This window comes from Phacochoerus africanus, chromosome 13 (genome assembly GCF_016906955.1).
Source record: "Phacochoerus africanus isolate WHEZ1 chromosome 13, ROS_Pafr_v1, whole genome shotgun sequence".
Classification (NCBI taxonomy): domain Eukaryota; kingdom Metazoa; phylum Chordata; class Mammalia; order Artiodactyla; family Suidae; genus Phacochoerus; species Phacochoerus africanus.
Window position 1 is genome coordinate 4,327,423 of NC_062556.1, and position 22,935 is coordinate 4,350,357.

The 22,935-nt window shown below is 50.3% G+C and overlaps 1 protein-coding gene across 4 annotated transcripts in view; it reads left to right on the plus strand.

The window, feature by feature from the left end:
• Positions 1-22,935, plus strand: part of WASF3 (WASP family member 3) — a 103,176-nt gene that overhangs the window by 52,600 nt on the left and 27,641 nt on the right. For all 4 annotated transcript variants that reach the window (XM_047755853.1, XM_047755856.1, XM_047755855.1 and 1 more), the window contains exons 3-4: positions 7,191-7,333; positions 22,763-22,897. In XM_047755853.1, the coding sequence (XP_047611809.1) occupies positions 7,201-7,333; positions 22,763-22,897 (268 nt within the window). In that variant the 5' untranslated portion in view covers positions 7,191-7,200. The remainder of the gene's footprint in view (positions 1-7,190; positions 7,334-22,762; positions 22,898-22,935) is intronic.

Genomic DNA, 22,935 nt, shown 5'->3' on the forward strand with positions numbered 1-22,935 from the left:
GCTCGGCAATTACCAAACCCAGCTGGTACCCGTGAGGATGCGGATTTGATCCCTGGCCTCACGTAGTGGGTTAAGGATCTGGCATTGCTGTGGCTGTGGTGTAAGCCGGCAGCTACAGCTCTGAGTCAACCCCTAGCCTGAGAACCTCCGTGTGCCTCGGGTGCAGCCCTAAAAAGACAACAAAAAAAAAAAAAAAAAAAAAAAAGCTGGATGCTCTACGGAGTAATAGCTTTCCTTGAATTCTCGGGAATCACAGCCCTCCTGCAGAGAGACCAAACACCTGAGCTCTTCGCTGTGCGTCAAGTGGCCACGGTGGAAGTGGGTGAAATGGATGCTCGAGGGTTGAACATGAATGAACACAGCTGCTTAGCTCAGCCCAGAGCCCCGAGATGGGGGTGGTCCACACTCACCCCCAGGTTCTCTTCTCCAGGCCCCACCGTGCGCTCCTGAGAAAGAGCAGAGGGGAGTAGACAAAGCCCCCCTTGGGGTGCAGCTATGCAGGAGGAAATTGGCTGCCCCTGGGGACAGGCACCGTGTGGCATCTGCTTCCCCAGACCCTTCTCTCTTATGACACAGACGTTGCTGGGAGGGCAGCAGATCCTCTAGTCCCCAGGCCCTAGGCAGATAGCTGCTGCTTCTGGAAAAGGGCTGGGAAAGCCCTTTTTCCTGCCCCTGTCGCCAGCAAAGATCCCCTGCTTCCAGGGCAGAGCATATTAGCAAAAGCAGAACAATCTCTTAGGCCCACCGTCTCTCACGGATGCGAAGCAGAATTCTTCTTCTGCAGCATGAGGGGCAGGAAATGCTTGTTTAGCCTCTAACAGAAGAGAGCGTGATGCTGATAGGTCCACTCAGAGATGCAGGTCACAGGTCCTTCCTGAGATTTAGGCTGGACCCACAGAAGCAAGGAATTTCCCTATTCCTACCATGAAGCTAGACTGAGAAACAAAAGCAGCTGCTGTCCTCTGCTGGAAGGCAAGTGTGGAGAGGGACCACCTTTGGGACACAAGCCAGAAAGGACTGACTGCAGGGTGGAGCAGGAACGCTAGGAAAAATCCGGCATCTAGACTTTGCACCAGATACAAGGTAAAATCCTCCCTGCCAGGGGATTTCAGTGGTTGAGGAAAAGGCAGACTGTGGTATGTTAAGCATGTATCATAAGCCCTGGAACATTCACTTAGAAAAAAAGTTAAAAGTGAATAAAAGCCAGAGTTCCCGTCGTGGCGCAGTGGTTAACAAATCCGACTAGGAACCATGAGGTTGCGGGTTCGATCCCTGGCCTTGCTCAGTGGGTTAAGGATCCAGCATTGCCGTGAGCTGTGGTGTGGGTCGCAGACGTGGCTCGGATCCCATGTGGCTGTGGCTGTGGTGTAGGCCGGCGGCTACAGCTCCGATTAGACCCCTAGCTTGGGAATCTCCATGTGCCGTGGGAGCAGCCCTAGAAAGAAAAAGAAAATAAAGCGAACAAATAAATAATTTTAAAAAAGAGAAGAGGCGATACATAAGTCTGAGTCCACTGTCCGCTCTTGCTCTGTCTTTGACATTGTCTGCCCTGTTTTCTGGACTCAGATCTGCTCTGTTTGAGCCACTTTCTGCTTTTCAGCTTTTCTTCTTTCGGGTTCTTGCTATACTCAGGGCTCTGTACTGTGTCTTTTCCCACTGCGGAGACCTCTAACCATCCAGGGTCTCTGGGTCACGTGGCCTCCGCAGCCAGGGTGCCTGCGGCCCAGCTGGCCCTCTGCAGCCCTTTCTTGTTCCAGACACCACTCCAGGCTGGGGCTGCCCTGTCACCCCACCTGTGAGCCAGAGCAGTATTCTGAGGGAGGTGCTCCCAGGACCCAGCCTAACAAGCCCTGTGCTTCCTGCTCTGTGGCGCGCGAAGCAGGATGCAGCATCTTTCACCCTGGAGGGCATATCCAAGCCTTCCCCAAGCACAGGGCTTTTAGAAAGTTCTGTGGCCGCCAGGCCCTGACTTTCCCATGGGTATCTCATGGGGCCTCCAGGACACTAACCCCCACCCGCACCTGCTCGTCTGACCGCTCCGATGCGGTCAGCTGCTCTCCCCTCTCATCGGGCCCAGCGCAGATACGCTGGGTTTGTGTCTGGTTTCCAGCTTGGCATCCAGGATGGGCGTGTGCGTGATGTGGGGGTACCTCCTGGCCTGCGGGGAGGGTCCTCAGCCCCGTGGCGTCTTCCAGCATGTTTAGCATCGCGGGCTTCCCCTGCCACAGCTCAGGCCTCCATCCTAGACGCGCCTTGACCGGGTCCAAGTGCTTGAGCTCTCGCCTCTCCCTGTCGGGTCTGCCTCCTGCTGTTCGATGCAGGGGGTAGGGGGGCATTCTGTCCCCACCAGGAAGGGCGGGGTTCCCCCCACTAGCCGTCGACTGCGGGTACCCGCCTTCCATGCCTCATTCTCCTTGTTCAGGCGTCGGGGCGGCCTGGCCGTGAGGAGCCAGCTCCGTTCCATCTGGAGGCGTCTTTGCTTCTGTCGCTTGGCCCTGGTGTGCCTGTCGCGGCATTTCCCTCTCCTGGGACATGGTCCAGGTCACTGCCGGCGAAGTCGTCGGCCGCTGATCAGAGGACGGCCCTGGGATGCGGTTAGGTGACATCCATCTCCCCTCGGGTTTGTGAGCACCCCGTCTTCCTCCTGTGGCCTTGGGCCCCACTTCGTTGGGTCCTTAGTCGGGGTCCCGCCTGCGAGCGTTGACAGGGGCTGCAGGTAAAGAGGAGGGAAGTTGGAGAGGCTGAAGGGCCACCGCGTGAGGCCCGTCCGACCCCGGCGCGGGGTGCAGGTCTCCTCACAGTTGGATGAGGTCGGGGACCCTGGGCAGAGCCGCCGGCGTTCCCTGGGTCTCTGGTCTTTGCCGGTTCCCGTCCCCTGCCTGGTGCTCATTTCTGCTGCTGTGACTTTGTGGCGAGCATCCTCGTCTCGGGGGCTCCGAGGAACAGGCTGCTGGGGACATGGGGTCCCGCTTCCAGCTTCCCGGGTGGCGGGGGGGGCCTCTGGAACTGAGTTCGCAGTCGTGAGATCCAGGGCATGCCCATACGAGACGTTTCCCAGAAAAGTTGGGCAAGAGGCCGGCTTCACGCTGATACCTCACGTTACCTCTGATGGTTCTTGAACATTGGATTAGCGGAGCCTGACTGTTTCTCAGCACGCAGGGCAGCTTTGAGGAAAGATGGGCACAGGCCTGGGAAGGGAGGCGAGGCCCCGGAGGCCATGTGTCGGGGGCTGATGGGCTTTGCTCATTACAGGTCCGTTTCTGTAATTGCAAAGCATTGTCAAGAGCGAGCATTTTCTCCTTTAGCTCTTCTTGCGCTTCGATTTATTCCGACCTGGATGTGTTAGAGAAAGGATGTCTGGGAAGAGAATACACCTGCTAGGGTGCCTCACGCTGATGGCAAAGCCGTGAAAGTCACTGCTGGGTGATCAGAGCTTTAAAGGGGGGTGTGCTTGCCGTGAAATGCAGTCCTTCTGAGATGGTCCAGCTGGCAGCACGTCCCCTGTCTCTTGTCTTCTGTACCCAGGCAGGTGCGAGGGCGTCATGCCATGCCGTCCTGATACTGAGAAGTGAAGGCTTGGGTTAATTAGAGCTGAAATCCTGCCCCCCCAGCCAGGCGCCCCGGGGAGGGGTGGGTGGAAATAACGGGTGTGTGAGGGGGGCCTGGGTTCAGCAGACACCGTGGAGGGCTCACGCTGGGGTGTGGGCTGTGCAAGGCGTGGGGAACAGAGTTGATGGACTGGGCCCCATGTCTGGGCAGGTTACTGTCCACCCTGGGGGGAGAGACGGCGTCTCTGCAGGCCCCCAGCAGGCCCCCAGGCTCCTCGAGGTGCCCGGGTAGAGAGTGCGGAGGTGCAGCGATGGCTGCCTCTTAGGGAACCTTCTTGGACCTCTGTGCTGTTTCAAGTGCCTTAATAGAAAATGCGAGGGGCAGTGGAGCCAGCGGGGCCAGAGGCAACTGCCACTGACAAGGTGCTCCTTCCCCCCAGGCCCCGAGGAGGGGGCCACACGGGGGTCAGGAGGCAGAGGGGTTAAGGGGGCATCGGGTCCTGGGGGCAGCGGCCTTTGTTAGGGTTTTCCCTCAAAGGCACGGGGGAGGCAGGAGAGCAGGCTGAGGATTGGCTCATGTGAGGGATTTCAGGATGCAAAGTCGTCCCTGGTACCTGGGTCTGGGTGGTCGGGGCCGGTGGATGGCAGCCTGGTGAGAGGATGGAGGTTGGGGTGGCCCCGGGATGGGGGTTTGCATAGGAGAAGGGGTGCTGGGGATTGGGGCAGGCCTGCGGGGTCAGCGCCGGCTCACCTGCTGAGTCCAGAAAACAGAAGGCGTGGTTCGTGCATCTGTGCAGACCTGCGTTTTTTCTCTTTTGTGCTGAGAGCATCTCAGGGGAGGCTCCAGGTGGGCACGTTAGCAAGGCTGTCAGGTCACAGGGAGCCTCCCAGCAGCTCCCTGACGTGGGGAGGGGAGGTCTCAGGTAGAAACTTGAAGGCCTTTGGCAGGGGCGGGGTGTGGAGCAGTGCCCAGCAGCGAGCACCTCTGAAGTCCTGTGTGGTTCCAGGGCCGCGTGGGGCATGTGTGAGGGCACGTCTGACATCAGAGACCCGCCCAGTCTTGGCCGGGTTTTGGATGTCCAGGTGGGACAGGTGTGGGATGCGTGTACAGTTAGGATTCTGTATATTGTCGTTGTTGGTTCCTTTTAGGGCCGCACCCATGGCATATGACGGCTCCCAGGCTAGGGGTTGAATCTGCGCTGCAGCTGCTGGCCTACACCACAGCCACAGCCACAGCCACACCAGATCCGAGGCCGCATCTGCAACCTACACCACAATTTTCAGCAATGCTAGATCCTTAACCTGCTGAGCAAGGCCAGGGGTTGAATCTGCATCCTTACAGACACTGTCAGGCCCTTGACCCGCTGAGCCACAACGGGAACTCCAGGATTCTGTGTATTTGAACAACTGTAAGTCTAAAGAAATGTGGGAGGGGGGCTGGGGAGGTGTCGGACGAGCAAGTAGCTGGGTGTGTCCAAGGTTGAAAAATAGGGGGAAAGAGGGACAGTTCATCTTGAATAAATACAAAGGGTCTCAAAAGAGTGTGTCATATATGCAGCGTTGAGTTCCGAAGTCATGTGTTTGTCCCAAACCCCTGTCGAGCCCTCTTGTGAAGTTAAGAGCTAATTCCCCTGCGGGCTGGGCTACAGGCCAGCGCTATGGGCAGGTAGAGTCAGGGCCCCACCGTGCCCGGGTTTTGCTCACCTGCTGGCCGTAGACGCTTTGCCCCCCTTCCTCCCCCTCCCAATCCCCTGCCCTCCCCCCTCCCCCTCCCCCCTCCCCCTCCCCCATGCTCTGTGCTGCTTTATGCAGGCTGGTTTTTGTTGCTGAATTTCCTGCTAGTTCTCATGAGTCTCTGCTCATGGATTTTCAGTATTTTTCTTTCCTACCCTTTATGCTTTTATTAAGTTTGCTAACCTTTTTTTTTCCCCACTGTCCTGTGTGTTTGGAGCAACCTCACTTCCGTTGGGGGCGGGGCCTTGCCTGTCTCACACCCCGCGGGGTCCTCGTCCCCACTGCCCGGGCCTGGCCGGTGCTCAGAGGTGGGTCTTGGATGTGTGAACAGCGGTTACGGAGGGAGGTAGGAGGAGGGAGTGACAACGAGCCTCACGCATTCTGGGTCTTCAGGTGAGTTATTGGACCCGTTGGGAATACGTGTTATTTCAGTAACGGAGAACCCGAGGGCAGTGGCTTAAACACACGGGATGGTACTTTCCCACGTGACCAGAATTGCACACTGGCCTTCGGGCGGCCTGGCGGCTCGGGTGCTGCGGGGCCCCAGGCTGGGCGGTGTTTCTGCTCCTGCAAGTTGGGCAGCGTGAATTCTTGCGAGGTGGGCACGGTTGCCCAGTCACGGGGTTCCCACCCCTGCGTGTACAGTGGATGGTTGCCAGGTGGTGGGTGTGCAGTTCCCTGGGCCTCCTGAAACAGAAAGGTGAGCTTTTATTTGATTTATAAGGTACTTTTTGAGGCAAGAAGTGGATTGAATCCCCAGGATGATGGGGAAGGCTTTCCGGAGTGTCTGGGGCAGGTAGTGACAGGTGTTGCTGCGGGTCACCGGGTGGCAGTGTCAGTAGGGGACCCTGCCCTCCCGCCCACGCTTGTCAGCCTTCTCTCTGCAAACACCCTGAAGGGAGGGGTGTTGGGGGCTCCTTGGGTGCAGAGGGAAAGGCAGGCTGTGGGGTTCTGGGACGGGGCGGGTCTGTCTGTCGTGTGGTGTAGACGGGTCTCAATCTCCTGGTTTCAGTGATCCCTCCCCCAGCCTTTCTCTGTGCCTGGTGCTTCAAGCCCAGATGCTCTCATATGCATTTTCCAGAGAGAAAAACACTCTGGGCGGGGGAGGAGGGGACACCCAGGCAGGGAGAAGGAGTGTGTCACTGGGTGTTAAAAGCCAGTTCTCCAAGTTCCTGTGTGGCTCAGCAGATAACGAGCCTGACTAGGCTCCATGAGGATGTGGGTTCGATTCCTGGCCTCACTCAGTGGGTTAAGGATCCTGCATTGCCGTGAGCTGCAGTGTAGGTCGCAGACACGGCTTGGATCTGGCTTTGTTGTGGCTGTGGTGTAGGTGGGTGACCCCTAGCCTGGGAATCTCCATATGCTGCAGGTGCAGCCCTAAAAAGCAAAAAAAAAAAAAAAAAGGCCAGTTCTCTTCTCATCCCTCCGTAGCTGCTTGGCACCTTGGCCCTGAGCCTTGTGGGCCGTGGGCCGGGTTCTGTGGCCCAGGTGGGTGGGCCCCGCCTGCCACCCTGCTCCCTCCTGGGGGGTGAGCCCCCTCCATTCCCTCCTGGGCAGCCCGGGACGGCCTTTCCCGTGTGCCGTCTCTAAGCTCTGCCCACGTCTGGGGCTGTCGTGTCCTCTCCTCTCTCCTGTCATTTTGGGGAGGGGGCGGTGAACATGCACGTCTTCGGACCCTCATGCTTGACCGGAAACCCCACCCGCGTCCTTTTCCTGGAAAAGCAGGGCTGTGCTGTGAAATCCGGGGCCCCGTTAGGTCGTGGAGCCGGCGCTGTGTGTCAGGCCGACCCTGCCACGGGGCAGCGCTGGGATGGGCAGCTTCCTGGGAAGGAGCCCCTTTTCCAGGGGGCTCGCCCTCGGGGCTTGTGCAGCTGTGCGACGCGCTCTCCCTGTCTTTTCCGTCCCCAGGTCGTGAGCCATGCCTTTGGTGAAAAGGAACATCGAGCCCCGGCACCTGTGCCGGGGGGCCCTGCCCGAGGGCATCACCAGCGAACTGGAGTGTGTGACCAACAGCACCCTGGCCGCCATCATCCGCCAGCTGAGCAGCCTGAGTGAGTCCTCTCGCCCTCAGACCCCCATTGCCCCTTGCCAGGGGCGTGTGTGTTACTTCTGACAAATCCAGAAGCGTGGTTGCAAGTCGGTAGTCGTGGGCTTGCCCGAAGGAGACACTGCAGCTTAGACAGAAGGTCCCTCCACTGCCCGCCTTGAATTGCCCCGCATGAAAGCAGCCGTTGCCCCTCCCTGGGCTGGCGATACCCACTCTGTGTGATGACGTTAGAATTGACCAGTTCAGGGAGCTCCCCTTGGGGCTCAGTGGGTTAGGCACCCGACGAGTATCCATGAGGATTTGATCCCTGGCCTTGCTCCGTGGGTTAAGGAGTCGACGTTGCCATGAGCTGTGCTGTAGGTCACAGATTTGGCTCAGATGTGGCGTGGCTGTGGCTGTGTGTAGGCTGGCAGCTGTGGCTCCAGTTTGACCCCTAGTCTGGGAACCTCCATCTGCTACAGGTGTGGCTGTGAAAAAGGAAAAAAAAAAAAAGCGACCAGTTTACAAATTGCTAGAAATGACCAAATGCGTAGATTTTAAATAATGTTGATTTTTAACATCCTATGGAAAAATGAGGTCAAAATACTGTTTTTTTGTGTAAAACATGAATTATTCATTGAATTGGACAAGACTAATTTTTTTTTAATGTAACCAATCAAAAACTAGGTCACCCCGTAACATGCCTGGCATAGAGTAGAGGCTGCATGGATGTTTGTTGACTGAATGACATTGCAGATGAATCAAAGAAAAAGCCCCAAACCAGTCAGACTTGCTGCTTTCAAGCTGCTAAAGGTGAAAATGCAGCTCCTGGGAGTTCCCATTGTGGCTCAGCGGTAACAAACCCGACTAGTACCCACTGGCCTCGCTCAGTGGGTTAAGGATCCGGTGTTGCCATGAGCTGTGGTGTAGGTCGCAGATGTGGCTCAGATCCTGCGTTGCTGTGGCCGTGGTGTAGACTGGCAGCTGCAGCCCTGATTTGACCCCTAGCCTGGGAGCCTCCACATGCCTAGGGTGTGGCCCTAAAAAGACAAAAGGAAAAAAAAGCCCGCAGGTCCTGACTTTCAGATTGAGGTCAGCAGATGAGCTGATGTTTACACGCACGCTCTGCCACGTACACGTTACACACACAGGTTGTAAAAATTCAAGGGAACACAAGCACATGGAAGACAGGACTCCCTGTTATTCTAATTTTGAACATTAATATGAAATACCCAAGAAATGTTCCATTTCTCAAGATGCAGATATGCCTGAGAGAGAATGCTTGGCCGTCTGAGCTTTTGGAAGTTGCAGCGTTTCCCCCTAACTTTTACATTTATGTCGTGGTCTTATGTTCCCACCTCCTCCTACTCCTTTTCAGTTTAGATGGTTCACGCTGCATTCTGGGTGACAGGTTTTCACAGTTAAATTCTCAGAACCTCTGTTAATAATGAGAAAAATCTTGCCAGAAATTTCACATCCTGCTCGCCTCACACATGGAAGAGTGACTTTTTGTTTGTTTGGTTTAAACTCAAGTGCTTTTACTTATTTTGAAGCAGCAGCACTATGGATGAGTATTTCTTTTTTCCTTTAAAAGAATTGTGCTGTGTCATCATTGATATATTTTTAATATATCTGTAATCATTGGCTAAGGCAAAAATAACTTGGAAGCTACTTAAAGGGTGTTTTAAAATGAACTAGTTGATTTTTTGGTGGTGGTCGTTGATAAAATGTGTGTGTTCGTAGAATTACAGGAGGATACCTTGCAAGTGATTGAAGGGTAAGCGTGTTTCTGTGTGCAGTCGTTTTTGCAAGAAGGCTCTCGCCGCTTTTTTCCTTGCTTGTTTTTGCATCGGCAGTGTCTCTTGGCATAGAGGGTCCGAGAGATGTCACATGAGAAGGGCCCACCAGCCGTTGCTGCTTGGAATCTGGGAGAAGGGGTCCGGAGCTGAGGCGTGCAGCTGGCCCCTGGGAATTGCAAGAGGCAGGGAAGTGGGTTTCCCCCTGGAGCCTCCAGAAGGAGCCGGAGGGAACTCTGCCCACGCCTGGGTTGGAGCGCAGGGACACCCTTTCAGACGTCCCACCTCTAGAGCTGCAGGGTAGTAAGTTTGTGTGGTATTGGTGTGCTGCCGCTGTGGCGTTTGGGTGCAGCAGCACTGGGAAACTGCGTACCACCGGCGCCGTGGTTACATCTTGCACACACACCATGCTCCAGCCTCCTGAGTGGACAGGGATGGGTCCTGGCCTCAAGGACAGTGTGCCTCAGTCACACTGCCCTAGCAGACATCACTGGGGAGCTTTAAACGAAGATGCTAGGGGAGTTCTCAGTGTGGCCCAGCAGGTTAAGAACCTAGCTAGCGTCCATGAAGATGCAGGTTCGATCCCTGGCCTCCCTCAGTGGGTTAAGGATCCAGTGTTGCTGTGACTGTGGTGTAGGCCGGCGAGGCTACAGCTCTGATTAGACCCCTAGCCTGGGAACCTCCATAGGCTGCGGGTGGCCCTAAAAGGACAAAAGATAGATAAATAAATAAATAAATAAATAAATAAAAGAATGTTTATAAATAAGTAAAGCAGTGTTTGGGTGTTTTCTAATTTTGTTAATCATTCATGGGGTATTTTTATTTTTAATTTTGTCTTTTGTCTTTTTAGGCCTGCACCTGCAGTGTATGGAGGTTCCCAGGCTAGGGGTTGAATTAGAGCTGTAGCCGCTGGCCTACACCACAGCCACAGCAACTCGGGATCCGAGCCATGTCTCCAACCTACACCACAGCTCGTGGCAACGCCGGATCCTTAACCCACTGAGCGAGGCCAGGGATCAAACCTGCGTCCTCATGGATACTAGCCAGGTTTGTTAACCACTGAGCCACAATGGGAACTCCATCATTGACGGGGTATTTTAAAGTACAGTTTTAGGAATGCCTGAGTCTGTCGTTAAGTCTTCTGATGCTGCATATTAATTTTCAAGTTAAAATCAAAACAATCTTTTTTGTTATTCCCTCGAGTTCCTGACCATTATTCATAGGGTCCCTGCCTGCCCCCACCCCCACCCATACTGTCCGTCCCCCCGCCCCCCAATGCCTCTGCCCTTCAGTTAGGGATCAGTGATGTACAGTTGCCTGTAAGTGGTACAGGGAAGGCTGAGCCTCGTCCACGAATGCCATCTTGGGGGGACCCCAAGGGGAACTTGGGGGATTTGCCTTGACCCTGGACTGGCCTTAAACCTGCTCCAGCAGCTCACCTGCCCTGGGAGAGCTTGGTGGAGACGCAGAGTAAGTAATTCTCCAGGGAGCTGGAGGAAAAAGACCAGACCAGGGTGCAGAAGGAGTTTCTTTGGTTTTTTCCCAACAAGGAGGACTAGCAGTTGGTATCCTGGTTCACCAGGTCATTCTGACCCTTGTCTCAGCTGTGGGGGGACAGTTCAGGGTCACGAGTGTGTAAGTGACTTTACAGAAAACGAGAATCTGCTCCGAGATGCCAAGTAGGCCTCGGAAGCCCCAACACTCTACACAGCCTTGGAGAAATCTTTAGGATTTTACCAGTTAGCATGCTCCCACTGCAGCCAAACGAGACACTTGTCTTTAAAGGGCCAGAAGTTTTGTCAGCGTTAGGTTTTGACCAGGCTTTTCAGGGAATTGTGTCTTTGCCATGAGAAAATACTGATTATCGGTACTGAATTTTGAAGAACAGCCATAGAAATGAAGAAGAGGAGGTGCGTAACCCAAACAGCCTTGGGGCTCAAAGAAAAAGGGTCAGAAGCTGTCAGAGCTTCAGCCAGAAAATACAAGGTGAGTGCCGAGGCACGTTCAGGCATTTGTGTTAGCGACTTCCGACGTGAGTGGTGGTGGCAGAGGCGGCGGGCGAGCGAGAGCCGCTTTTTTTTGTTGTTGTTGTCTTTTTGCTATTTCTTTGGGCCGCTCCCGCGGCATATGGAGGTTCCCAGGCTAGGGGTCGAATCGGAGCTGGAGCCACCGGCCTACGCCAGAGCCACAGCAACGCGGGATCCGAGCCGCGTCTGCAACCTACACCACAGCTCACGGCGACGCCGGATCGTCAACCTACTGAGCAAGGGCAGGGACCGAACCCGCAACCTCATGGTTCCTAGTTGGATTCGTTAACCACCGCGCCACCACGGGAACTCCGAGAGCCGCTTTTTAAAGTGGTGTGTTCCTGGTGTGTTACCTGTCGGCCGTCTGTGTGTCTTCTTTGGAAAAATGTCTCTTCAGGGCCTCTGCCCATTTTTGAATCGGGTTGGTTGGTTGTTGGTTTGTTTTGGTCTTGAGTTGTGTGAGCTGTCTCTCTATATTTTGGACATTACGCTCTTGTCAGTCATATCGTTTGGAAATATTTTCTCCCATTCCATAAATAGTCTTTTCATTTTGTGAAGGAAGTGGTTTCTTTTGCCGTGTCAAGGCTTTTCAGTTTAACTAGATCCCATTCGTATTTTTGCTTTTGTTTCTTTTGCCTTAGGAGACGGATTCCCCCCAAAATACTGCTGCAACGTCTGTCAGAGAGTGTTAGGCCTCTGTTCTCCTCTAGGAGTTGATGGTTTAGGTCTTATGTTTAGGTCTCTCATCTGTTTTGAGTTTATTTTTGTACATGCTGTGAGGAAACACTCTAACCTCACTGTTTTACGTGCAGCTGTCCAGATTTCCCAGCTCCGCTTGCTGAAGAGACGGGCTCTTCTGCATCGTGTGTGTTCTTGCCTGCTTTGTTGTAGACGAATTGACCATAGATGCATGGGTTTATTTCTGGGCTCTTTATTTTCTTCCTTTGATCTGTGAATCTGGTTTTGTCCCAGTCCCTGCTGTTGTATCTCTGTAGCTTTGTAGTATAGTCTAAAGTCTGGGCGGGTGATAGCTCCAGCTTCACGAAGTGTTAGAGACATGCAAGTCAGAACAATGAGATACCACCTCACACTTGTCATCAAAAAGTCTACAAATCAGTGTTGCTGAGGATGTGGAGAAGCCTCGTACATTGTCAGTGAGAATGGAAATTGGTGCAGTGACTGTGGAGAGCAATACCGAGCTTCCTCAAAAAAGGAAAAACAGAAATGCTGCTTGATCCAGCCGTTCCATTCCTGGGTATGTAATCAGAAAGAAATGAAAAGACTAATTTGAAAAGATACATGCATCCCAGTGTTCATAGCAGCATCATTTACGGTAGCCGAGACACGGAACCAACCCAGATGTCCATCAGCAGATGAGTGGGTAAAGAAGCGAGACATACCCACACAGGAATATTACTCAGCCATAAAAAAGAATGAAATCCTGCCACTTGCAGCAATGCGGGTCAACCTAGAGCATATGAGGCTTGGTGAAATAAGTCAGAGAAAGACAAATACTGTATGATGTCACTTATAGGTGGAATCTAAAACAGAAATGAATCTACGTAGCAAGAGAGAAATACACTCAGTTGTAGAAAGCAAGCTAGTGGAGGAGTTCCCGTCACGGCACAGCAGAAATGAATCTGACTAGGAACCATGAGGTTGCGGGTTCAATCCCTGGCCTCGCTCAGTGGGTTAAGGATCTGCTGTTGCCATGAACTGTGGTGTGGATCGCAGATGTGGTTTGGATCCTGCGTTGCTGGGGCTGTGGTGTAGGCTGGCAGCTGTAGCTCCTACTTGACCCCTAGCCTGGGAACCTCCATATGCCAAGGGTGCGGCCCTAAAAAGCGAAAAAAAGAAAAAAAAAGAAAAAACAAGCTAATGGCTATCAGTGAGCAGAGGGGATGGGTAGGATGGGGTAGAGATTCAGAGATACAAATTACTATGCATAAATTATACTGTACGGCACAGGAAATGATACCCATTATCTTGTAATAACTTTTAATGGAGTATGTATTCCATAAAAAAACTAGCGAGTCGTATTATGCTGTACACCCGAAACTATAATATAATGTAAATCAACTCTGTCTACCACAATAAAAAAGTAAATCACGTGTGCCTTGGTTTTCCAGCCATGGGCTATTGATATTCTTTTCTTCAAATAACAATGGTGTAGTCTAGGAGTGAACATTAAATCAGGAGTGCTTTTTCATCATTTTCCTTGGTGAGTTTCTGAGCGCTCTTGTACCTGTCAGCTAGTTGCTCAATTAAAATTACAGTATCTTGCAATCACATTCCTACTGATGTTGTAATGTAATTTTAATATAATCTGCTTGAAAAAGGAAGTAGAGCTTTCGAGCCAAGGATGGCACCAGTCTTTTTCATCACCCCACAGGCTGGTGTCCCTGTCTCTTGGTTCTTGGGATAGCAGCTGTCTTTCTTGTCTGTCTTAGGAACGCCCCCCAAGGTGTCACACTGAGAAGAGTCAGGCCTCTGGCACATCACTGCTCTAAGGCTTTTGGTTATATTTGATGGTTCTAATGAGATAATATAGAGAAGTTAGCATAGTAAAAAATTACACAGTTTTTGTTTATCAGAGGAAGTCATTGATAGTGCTTAGTATATATCTTTATAAAAATGGTATCTCATATGTATGGTTTTGTAGCCCCTGTGCACTTGAGATATCGTAAACATCTTTTTTTTTTTTGTCTTTTTTGCCATTTTGGGGCTGCTCCCGTGGCACATGGAGGTTCCCAGGCTAGGGGTCCAATCAGAGCTGCAGCCACTGGACTACACCAGAGCCACAGCAATGCGGGATCCGAGCCGCATCTGCAACCTACACCATGGCTCACAACAGTGCCAGATCCTTAACCCACTGAGCAAGGCCAGGGTCCGAACCCGCAACCCCATGGTTCCTAGTCGCGTTTGTTAACCACTGAGTCACGATGGGAACTCCGAGATATCATAAACATCTCTATTGATTCTTCTAAAACATTTTTTAATAGTTAGAGATTACTGTTTTAAATTGATATACCATCATTAGCCATTATCTTGCTGTTGGACACACACGCACACACACACACACACACACACACACACACACACATATATTTCTTTGTTGCCATAAACTCTTGTCTAAAATTGGTACAAACATCTTTGGTCTCTTTTGGCACCTTTTTTTTTTTTTTTTTAAAAAGATTTCTCATGTCTTACAAGTCATTAAACTTCCTCACAAGAAGCTATGGTCATTCTTACAAATGGTGTAAAATTCTAAGACTCCGTTAATTTTAAACACGAGTCTCTAGAAAAAAATTACTGCAAAATCTATTCTCCATTACTTTCCACATTTTGAGTACTTTGCATATATGAGCAAGTCTGTTTTCTTCTCAGATTTTAATTAGTGATTAATATTTTCATTAATACATCTTATACTCTGTCTTGCATCAAATCACGTGCCAGGTCAACATAAAAACCCTTCCCCGAGGGCTTGCTGTGTAATACATTTGCTTTAGGTAATTGGATCGGAAATTCAGGGCTGTATTAATTGATTATACCCAGTGCAGTTCTCCTCAGAGTAGAGATTTAAATATTTTGAAGGCATGCCCTGAATAGATTTCTTGGATGTTGTTAGTCAAATGGGATTTTTGACGAGAAAGGGAAGATTTAAACACAGTCTGTGCAGGAAAGAGACCACAAGTTCATTTCCATGCAGGTAAGGCTGGGCTCGGGGGACTTGAAGAGCCCATGTATTAAGGAGCTGGACAAAGGTCACTGGAAGAAACAGCAGTAATTTTTTAAAATTTCCTGCTTCAAACTGAGATAAGTATTCACCATTCTTGGGGATAAAAATAGAAAGCCGGTGAAGTGTACCTGGACCTTGTGTCCTCAGAAGAGTATGAGCTGAAAGTGTTGTCAGCCATGGGACTGGAGGCCACTATCACAAGTCCCCTCCCCACAAAGGCGGCATTGTGGGGTCGGGCCCTGTGTAGCCCGTCATTTGCCTGGGACACCGGATGTGCTTCCTTCAGGGCGTTAGAGGGTATTGATGAGCAGGTGCTTTGCCCCGGATGGAGTGCAGCAGAGCAGGACGGCAGTGTAGACTCGCTCCTAAGAACACAGGCGGGAGGGCCAGCCACGTCTGAGTGTCCAGTCATCACCTGCCATCAAACCTCTCTGGTTTTATCATCTGTGTGCTTCCCATTTCTTGAGTTTATAGACCTAGGATAATAAGTCCTAGTGGTTTATAAGTGTTTCTCTGATGGCTGTGACTTACACGGTTTTTATCATCTAAACACTGTGCGGGAAGATTTTAAAGGTTTTCCAGTGTTTTTTCTAAAATTGTTCTCACATCGACCGCTCTAATATCAGGTCCGTGACTGTGATTATCAACAGCCTGAGCTTAGAAGTGTTCCCTTTGGAAGGAGGGCCTTTTATTGGTGTGAACATTGTCTGCTTCAGTCTCCACCATCTTATATACACACTGTCCAGCACAAAATAAAAATAGGAGGCACATGGAGAGAAGAAAAGCATGACTCATAGTCAAGAGAGAGAGAAGTTAGTGGAAGCAGAACCCACGGATGACCCCAATTTTGGACCTAGCTGATGAGCGCTTTAAAATAGCTATGAAAAAATAAAAATAAAATAAAGTAGCTATGAAAAATGTATTGCAGGGACTTCCAGTTTCCACCTTGCCATTGGATGTCACTCCTATTGACACACCAAGAAAACAGCTCGCAAACCAAAATCCAGCAACGTCTCTCAGATCCGTCATGTTGCTGAGCTCACAGGTCAGACTGCCTCCCTGGAATTTGGAGAGGCAGGCAGACAGACAGACAGGTTCTGAGACTCACGCAGTACTGGGGTGAAGCCCCAAAGAGGTTCGGGGGATCTGTGCCTCGTAGGAGGCCTGAAGCGAAATCAGCGAATAACCAGGGTTCAGGGAGAGTTCGTTTTGAACCAAAGCAGGACCCTGTGGCCCTTCTCTTCCCCGTCTTCCACCTGCCTTTTGTCTGTAGAAGAACTTCAGCCAGAGAATAGGTTTAATCAGAGATGTGAGAACCAATCCAGAAGCAAAGGAGAGCAGTCCAGTGAGACCAGCTAATCAGTCATTAAACAAAGTCGGGGACCTTTGGTTCCTCCTCGAGGGCTGAAGACCATATTCTGAGCCATGTCCTGCGAGCTGGCTCCTGGATGCCGAGACCCCCACCGGGTGGAAGGAGTTACCTACCCGATGACCAGACCGTGGTCAGGACATCAGCTGCCACAATTCTGAGAACCGGCCTCAAAGGAGAACAAACCGACTCTAGAGAGAGCCCCCCGAATAGGGGACAATATCAAATGGTCTAAACCATACATAGTCGGAGTCCCAGAAGAAGAGAGACAAGGGCAGAAGTAGTAATGGGTGAGGATTTTTGAATATTTATGATACGTATCAACCAACTGGTCCGAGAAGCTCAGCACATTTCAGGATGTGTAAAAATTAAAACCACATCCCATCGCTTCATAGTAATCCTGCTAACTGAACAAAGATACAAAGAAAATCTTAAAAGAAGCAAGAGGAAACAAGTTCATTAAGTATAGGAGGGGGGGCACTGTTAAGAATGACAGCTGACTTCTCATCAGAAACAATGGAGACCAGAAAACAGTGAATGAAGTGCTGAAATAAAAAAATAAATCTTGGAGTTCCCGTTGTGGCGCAGTGGTCAACGAATCCGACTAGAAACCATGAGGTTGCGGGTTCGATCCCTGCCCTTGCTCAGTGGGTTAACGATCCGGCGTTGCTGTGAGCTGTGGTGTAGGTCTCAGACGCGCCTCAGATCCCGCGTTGCTGTGGCTCTGGGTAGGCCGGTGGCTACAGCTCCGATTCGACCCCTAGCCTGGGAGCGGCCCAAGAAATGGCAAAAAGACAAAAAAAAAAAAAAAAAGAATCTTAAAAAAAAAAAATCTTGCTCTGATTTTATAACCAGTGAAAATATCCTTCAGAAATGAAAGTGAAATAAAGACATGTTTTATTCACACAGAATCTGAGACAGCCTTCAGCAGACCTGCACTACAAAAGTTGCTCAAAACACCCTTTAGGCTGAAGGGAAGTGATACTAGATGGTAGCCTGGCTGTGTAAGAAGGAGTAAAGAGGAGGTCCCATCATGGCTCAGTGGAAATGAATCTGACCAGTTTCTATGAGGACGCAGGTTCGATCCCTGGCCTCGCTCAGCAGGTTAAGGATCCGTTGTTGCTGTGCCTGTGGGGTAGGCTGGCAGCTGTAGCTCATATTTGACCCCTAGCCTGGGAACCTCCATATGCCAGGGATATAGCCCCTAAAAAAGAAAAAAAAAAAAAAAAGGAATAAAGATTCCCAGAAAGAGTCAAAATGGGAGTAAGTAAATGGAAATCTCACTACAGTTACATATTTCTGTCTATTTAATAGATGATTGATGGTTTACAACTTACTGCAGAATTCATAACCTATGTGAAATTCACACATATGGCCGTCAGTGACCGTGGAATTAAACTGTTGTGGTTTTCAGTGCTTAGAACATGCTTCATTATTTGAGAGGACAGTCTGATGCCTTACGGGTGCATATTCTAGTTTCCAGGGAGCTCTGAGATAACACGGAAGGCAGATGGACTGGAATCCCAGGAGACTTACTGGATTATCCCAGAGGAAGGCAGAGAAAGGAGGGACAAGGGAACAGAAAGCAGGACAGACGGAGAAGCCAGGCCCAGACGCGGAGGCTGGTTTCCTCTCGCATCTCGCAAACCGGGATGGCGGTGCTGCGTGTGTGTGTGTGTTAACCTTTCTGAAGGGCCTCTTCTGACGGGTTGCTTGTTCCACAGAAGGGGTGCCCACCGTCACACCGACTGTTTCCAGCAAATCTTAAATACAGTTGAAATTCCGCACAACTCTGACGCTTTGGCAGCTGGGAGGTGACCTTCTCAACTTGACCTTCTTGGACACAAGGTCACAGTGATGCTAATTGGTCCATGAATGGAGTCTTTGGTCAGCGAAGCACGAATAGATTGCATGTACCTCCATGTGGTTTTTAATTCAATTCGGAATTCTCTTAGTGTCGCTCTGAATGGACCTGCCATTGGAAGAGTGAAACGAAGCTTTTCAAAGAAGTTGCTGTTTGCAAAACTGAGCAGTGCGATTACAACCCTTCATCCGTGTTCATCAGAAAATCTCGTTCCTTCCATTTTCTTCTCTTGAGTCACTTGTCAGCTTTCAGCAGCTGGCACAAGAGGAACTGTGCACATCTGTAATTTCGGTTTCTTTTTATAAATTGAGAACTTCCAATGCGAGTGTAGTATCAGTTGCTTTTGTTTTCAAAGAGGATTTAGCCTTGAAGGTAGAGGGCATCCTTCTCAACTTACGGCATCCAGCAGTGTCTGCTTCTCAGCAGCAGCTGCTCTGCTTCAAGGATGCTGGGGTGTTGCTGCAAGAGACTGTGGTGTATGTGCCCGGATTCTTGGTGGTATTTGCTGTCCTGTTAACTAAATTTCTGCAAAGCTGAAGGGAAAAGGATGGAGTTGCGCCTCCTGTCCCTCCCGCCTGGACCATTCCTGTCATCCAGGTGCAGACCCAAATGTCATCCTCTTAGGGAGACTTTCTCTAGAAACTCTAGCTAAATGGCATCACCCCCCAACACACACACACACACACACGCACGCATGCACGCGTGCACACACACACACCATCCCCTTCTTTACTGTGGGATGGAGTTTTTTGGAGTTGAAATGGAAAATATATAACATGAAATACATATATATGTATATAATATGGAATATAGCTATAACGTGGAATGCATGTATATAATATTAAATGTATAGTATGGAATATATATATGTAAACTACAAATAGTCAAGTAGAAAAACAAAATTTAGTTGGTAACATTTTGACCGCCTGGCATTCCAAATAAACAGCCGCTAGACTTGAATTTAGAGCCTTGGGAACTTGGTGTTTTGTCTACAGATTGTCCAGCTAAACAGACAGCATTTTCCAATATGGGCTTTGGAAAATAGTCCTTCCAGAAGGCATTACTAGGTGATTCCAGGCCCAGTCAGTTTGAAAATGTGGTGTGCTAGGTGCTTCTCCTGCAGCATCCTAACCCACACTAAAGAAGTACAACAGGGAGGGGATGGTGTGTGTGTGTGTGCGTGCACATGTGTGCTTGTGCATGCGTGTGTGTGTGTGTGTTGGGGTGATGCCATTTAGCTAGAGTTTCTAGAGAAGTTCTCCCTAAGAGGATGACATTTGGGTCTAGACCTGGATGACAGGAATGGTCCAGGCAGGAGGGACAGGAGATGCAAAGGTCTGAGCAGGGGCAGCCTGGTTGGCATCTGAGCACCAGCAGGGCCAGTGTGATTGGAGGGGAGCATGGGAGGGAGGGTGACAGGTGATGGCAGGGCAGCAAATGAGCTAGATCCTTCTGAGCCGTTCTGGTCTTGGGCTCTTCTTCTGAGGGAGGTGACAGAGCGCAGAAGGGATTTGAAAAGGCGGAGAGCGGCAGTGTCTGTGAGGGAGTGGGGCAGGTTTAGGCCGTGCCTTCTGGCTGGGGCACAGAGGAAGGGTGAGACAGGTGCCCAGGGCCTTGTGTGTCCTGCGGAGAGGCTAAGGTTTTGTCTGAGATGATGGCAGCCGTGAAGAATGGGTGTAGCAGCATCGTAATGAATGGCAGGGGGTGAGCCTGGAGGCAGCAGAACAAAGCAGTTGGTGTAATTGAGGAGAGAAGCAAAGAGGGCCAGAGCCGAGGGTGAGTTTCCTTCCTGGAAGGTTGCGCTTCCCTGTTGAGTGATGAGTTGGTAGGATGTGCAGATAAAAAGAAGTTGTAGGTCTGTATGGTCGTACACCTTTCACAGAAATGGTCAAAATGGGTCCTAGACCTGGCTGTAAAAGGATAAAACTCCTGGACGATCACGCAGGGGCGACTCTGGATGATGTTGGGTGTGGCTGTGACAGTTCAGATGCAGTACAAAAGGCACGACAGTGGAAGAAATAATCGGGAAGCTGCACTTTGCTTGAATTAAAATCTTCTGCTTGGCAAAAGATATTGTTGAGAGTAAGAAAACAGACCAGAGACGGGGAGAAGATGTTTTCAGAAGACATAATCTGATAAAGGACTGTAATCTAAAATACATACCCATAGCTGTTAAAACTCAACAATGAAAGAAAAAAAAAACCTGATTAAAAAATAGGCACAAGATCTGAAAGTCCCCTCACCAGAGAAGACGTCCCGATGGCAAATAAGTTCATGAAAAGATGCTCCACAGCCTCAGTCGTCGGGGAAATGCAAATTACAGTGCGATACCACGGAACTGTTAGGGCTCAGTTGCAAAATACTGACAGCATCAAACGCTGGTGAGCATGCGGAGCAGCAGGAACTCGGGTTCAGTGCGGGCGGAAGTGACGCAGACACGCAGGTGATAAACACATTCATGCCCGGGACTCGAGCCGTCCTGCGCCTTAGTGTTTACCGGAATGAGTTGAAAACGTAGGTTCACGGAAAAGCTGCACCCAGATGCTTATTCATAGTCACCAAACACGGGAGGCGCTAGAATGTCCTTCAGGAGGAGACTGGGTCGAATTGTTACAGTTAGACAGCGGGGTGCTACTCAGCGGTGGAAAGAAAGGAGTTGATCAGGCCACGAAAAGACACGGCAGACCTTTGAATGTAGTTCTGATAGAAGCCAATCTGAAAAGGCTACACACCGTGATTCTAGTGATAAGACATTCTAGAGAAGACAGACCAGTGGAGACAGTTGGGGAAAAAAAAAAAAAAAGATACGTGGTTGCCAAGGTTGGGTTGGGAGAGGGGTGCACGGGGAATGTGGAGGGTTTTGAGGCCAGTGGGACTGCCCTGGGTCAATACTGTAATGGCAGATACATGTCATTGCATGATACATGGCAACGTCCATAGAATGGATAACACTAAGAGTGAACCCTAGTGTGGATGATGGACTTGGGGTGATGCTGACATGCCCGCGGGGGTTCATCACTAACAAGCGTACTGCCCGGATGCAGGAGGTTGACAGTGGGGGAGGCTGCGGTGTGTGTGTGTATGTGTGTGAACTCTGCTTTCTGCTCAGTTTTTCAGTGAACCTAAAACTGCTACAAGAAATGAAGTCTAGTAAAAATAAAAAAGAGCTGTCCCTGCCCAGGAGGAGACGATTCAGGTGTGCCTTGCACACTTGGGAGGCAGTTTCAAATGTTTGTTGAGTGACTAAAGGAATGCTGTTAGGATTTGGGAATTCAGTGTAAGCACATACTGGTTCCTGTTTTGCTTATTAAATTTTAGCTTTTTTTCCTTTCTTTCTTTTTTTTTTTTTTTTTTGGCTTTTCAGGGCTGCACCCGAGGCATCTGGAAGTTCCCAGGCAAGGGGTCCAATTGGATCTGTAGCTGCTGGCCTATGCCACAGCCACAGCCACACTGGATCTGATCTGTGTCTTTGACCTACACCACAGCTCATGGCAGCACCAGGTCCTTTAACCCACTGAGTGGGGCCAGGGATTGAACCCAAGTCCTTATGGATACTAGTCGGGTTCATTACTGCTGAGCCACAGTGAGAACTCCCAGAAATGTTATTATATGTATATAATATAAGAAAAATCAGATGTATGTCTAGCACTCACAAGAATGATAAGATGACCCATAGAGAAACATTTCACTCAGAATTCAACATTGATTTTTAGGGAGGGCCAGAGCCAGCGCCGATATATAGATACCTAGATTTCCCTTTTTCTTTTTCGGCCACACCTGCAGCATGCAGAAGTTCCTGGGATGAAACCTGCACCGCAGCCGTGACCAGAGCCACAGAAGTGTCAGCACCAGGTCCCTAACTGCTAGGCCACCAGGAAACTCCCTATACCTAGACCTTTGAAATATGAATTAGAAGAATTTAGTGCCATTGGAAAGTGTTAGGCACCATGTAAGATATCTAATGGTGGATAATTAATTAGATAAGATATCTAATGGTGGATGAGAGAAAAATCCTAGATTTATTTACTTATTTATTTACTTTTTTCTTTTTACAACCCCACCTGCAGCACATGGAGGTTCCCAGGCTAGGTGTTGAATCGGAGCTGCAGCTGCTGGCCTGCACCACAGCCACAGCCACGCCAGATCCCTGATCCACACTTTCAACCTGCACCACAGCTTGTGGCCACACTGGATCCCTAACCCACGGAGCGAGGCCGGGGATCAAACCTCCATCCTGATGAAGATTGCATTGGGTTCTTAACCCACTGAGCCATAACAGGAACTCTCGAAAATCCTGAGTTTGGAAACCAACATGATTGAATTACCTTGGGGAATAAAAAGGGAAAGTTTAGATCTTAAGATGCTTACACAACAGGAGAGTCATTTTTTTCCCAGCGAAGTTTAATTTAAAGGGAAGCACCTTCTGGAGTAGCTGGTCTAACAGATAAGGCAAAATTCTATCCCATCGGGGGCATTAAAAAAAATCCCACCACTTTGGGTCCATCTCAGAGACATGCGAATAGTCCTGATACATTCTCAAAAATTTGGATGATGCTGTATTTCTGTGAGGGTTCACAGGCGGTCCCGGGCGTCGATGGTAAGCGGTGCCGGGGGACAGTGCTCTGACCCGGTGGCCCTCCCGGCTCGTTCCTCCTGCAGGCAGACACGCCGAAGACATATTTGGTGAGTTGTTTAACGAGGCCAACAACTTCTACATCAGAGCAAATTCTCTCCAAGACCGAATCGATCGCCTCGCCGTCAAAGTCACCCAGCTGGATTCGACCGTGGAGGAGGGTAGGTGATTGCAGGAGAGGTGGAAGTGGTGTAGACAG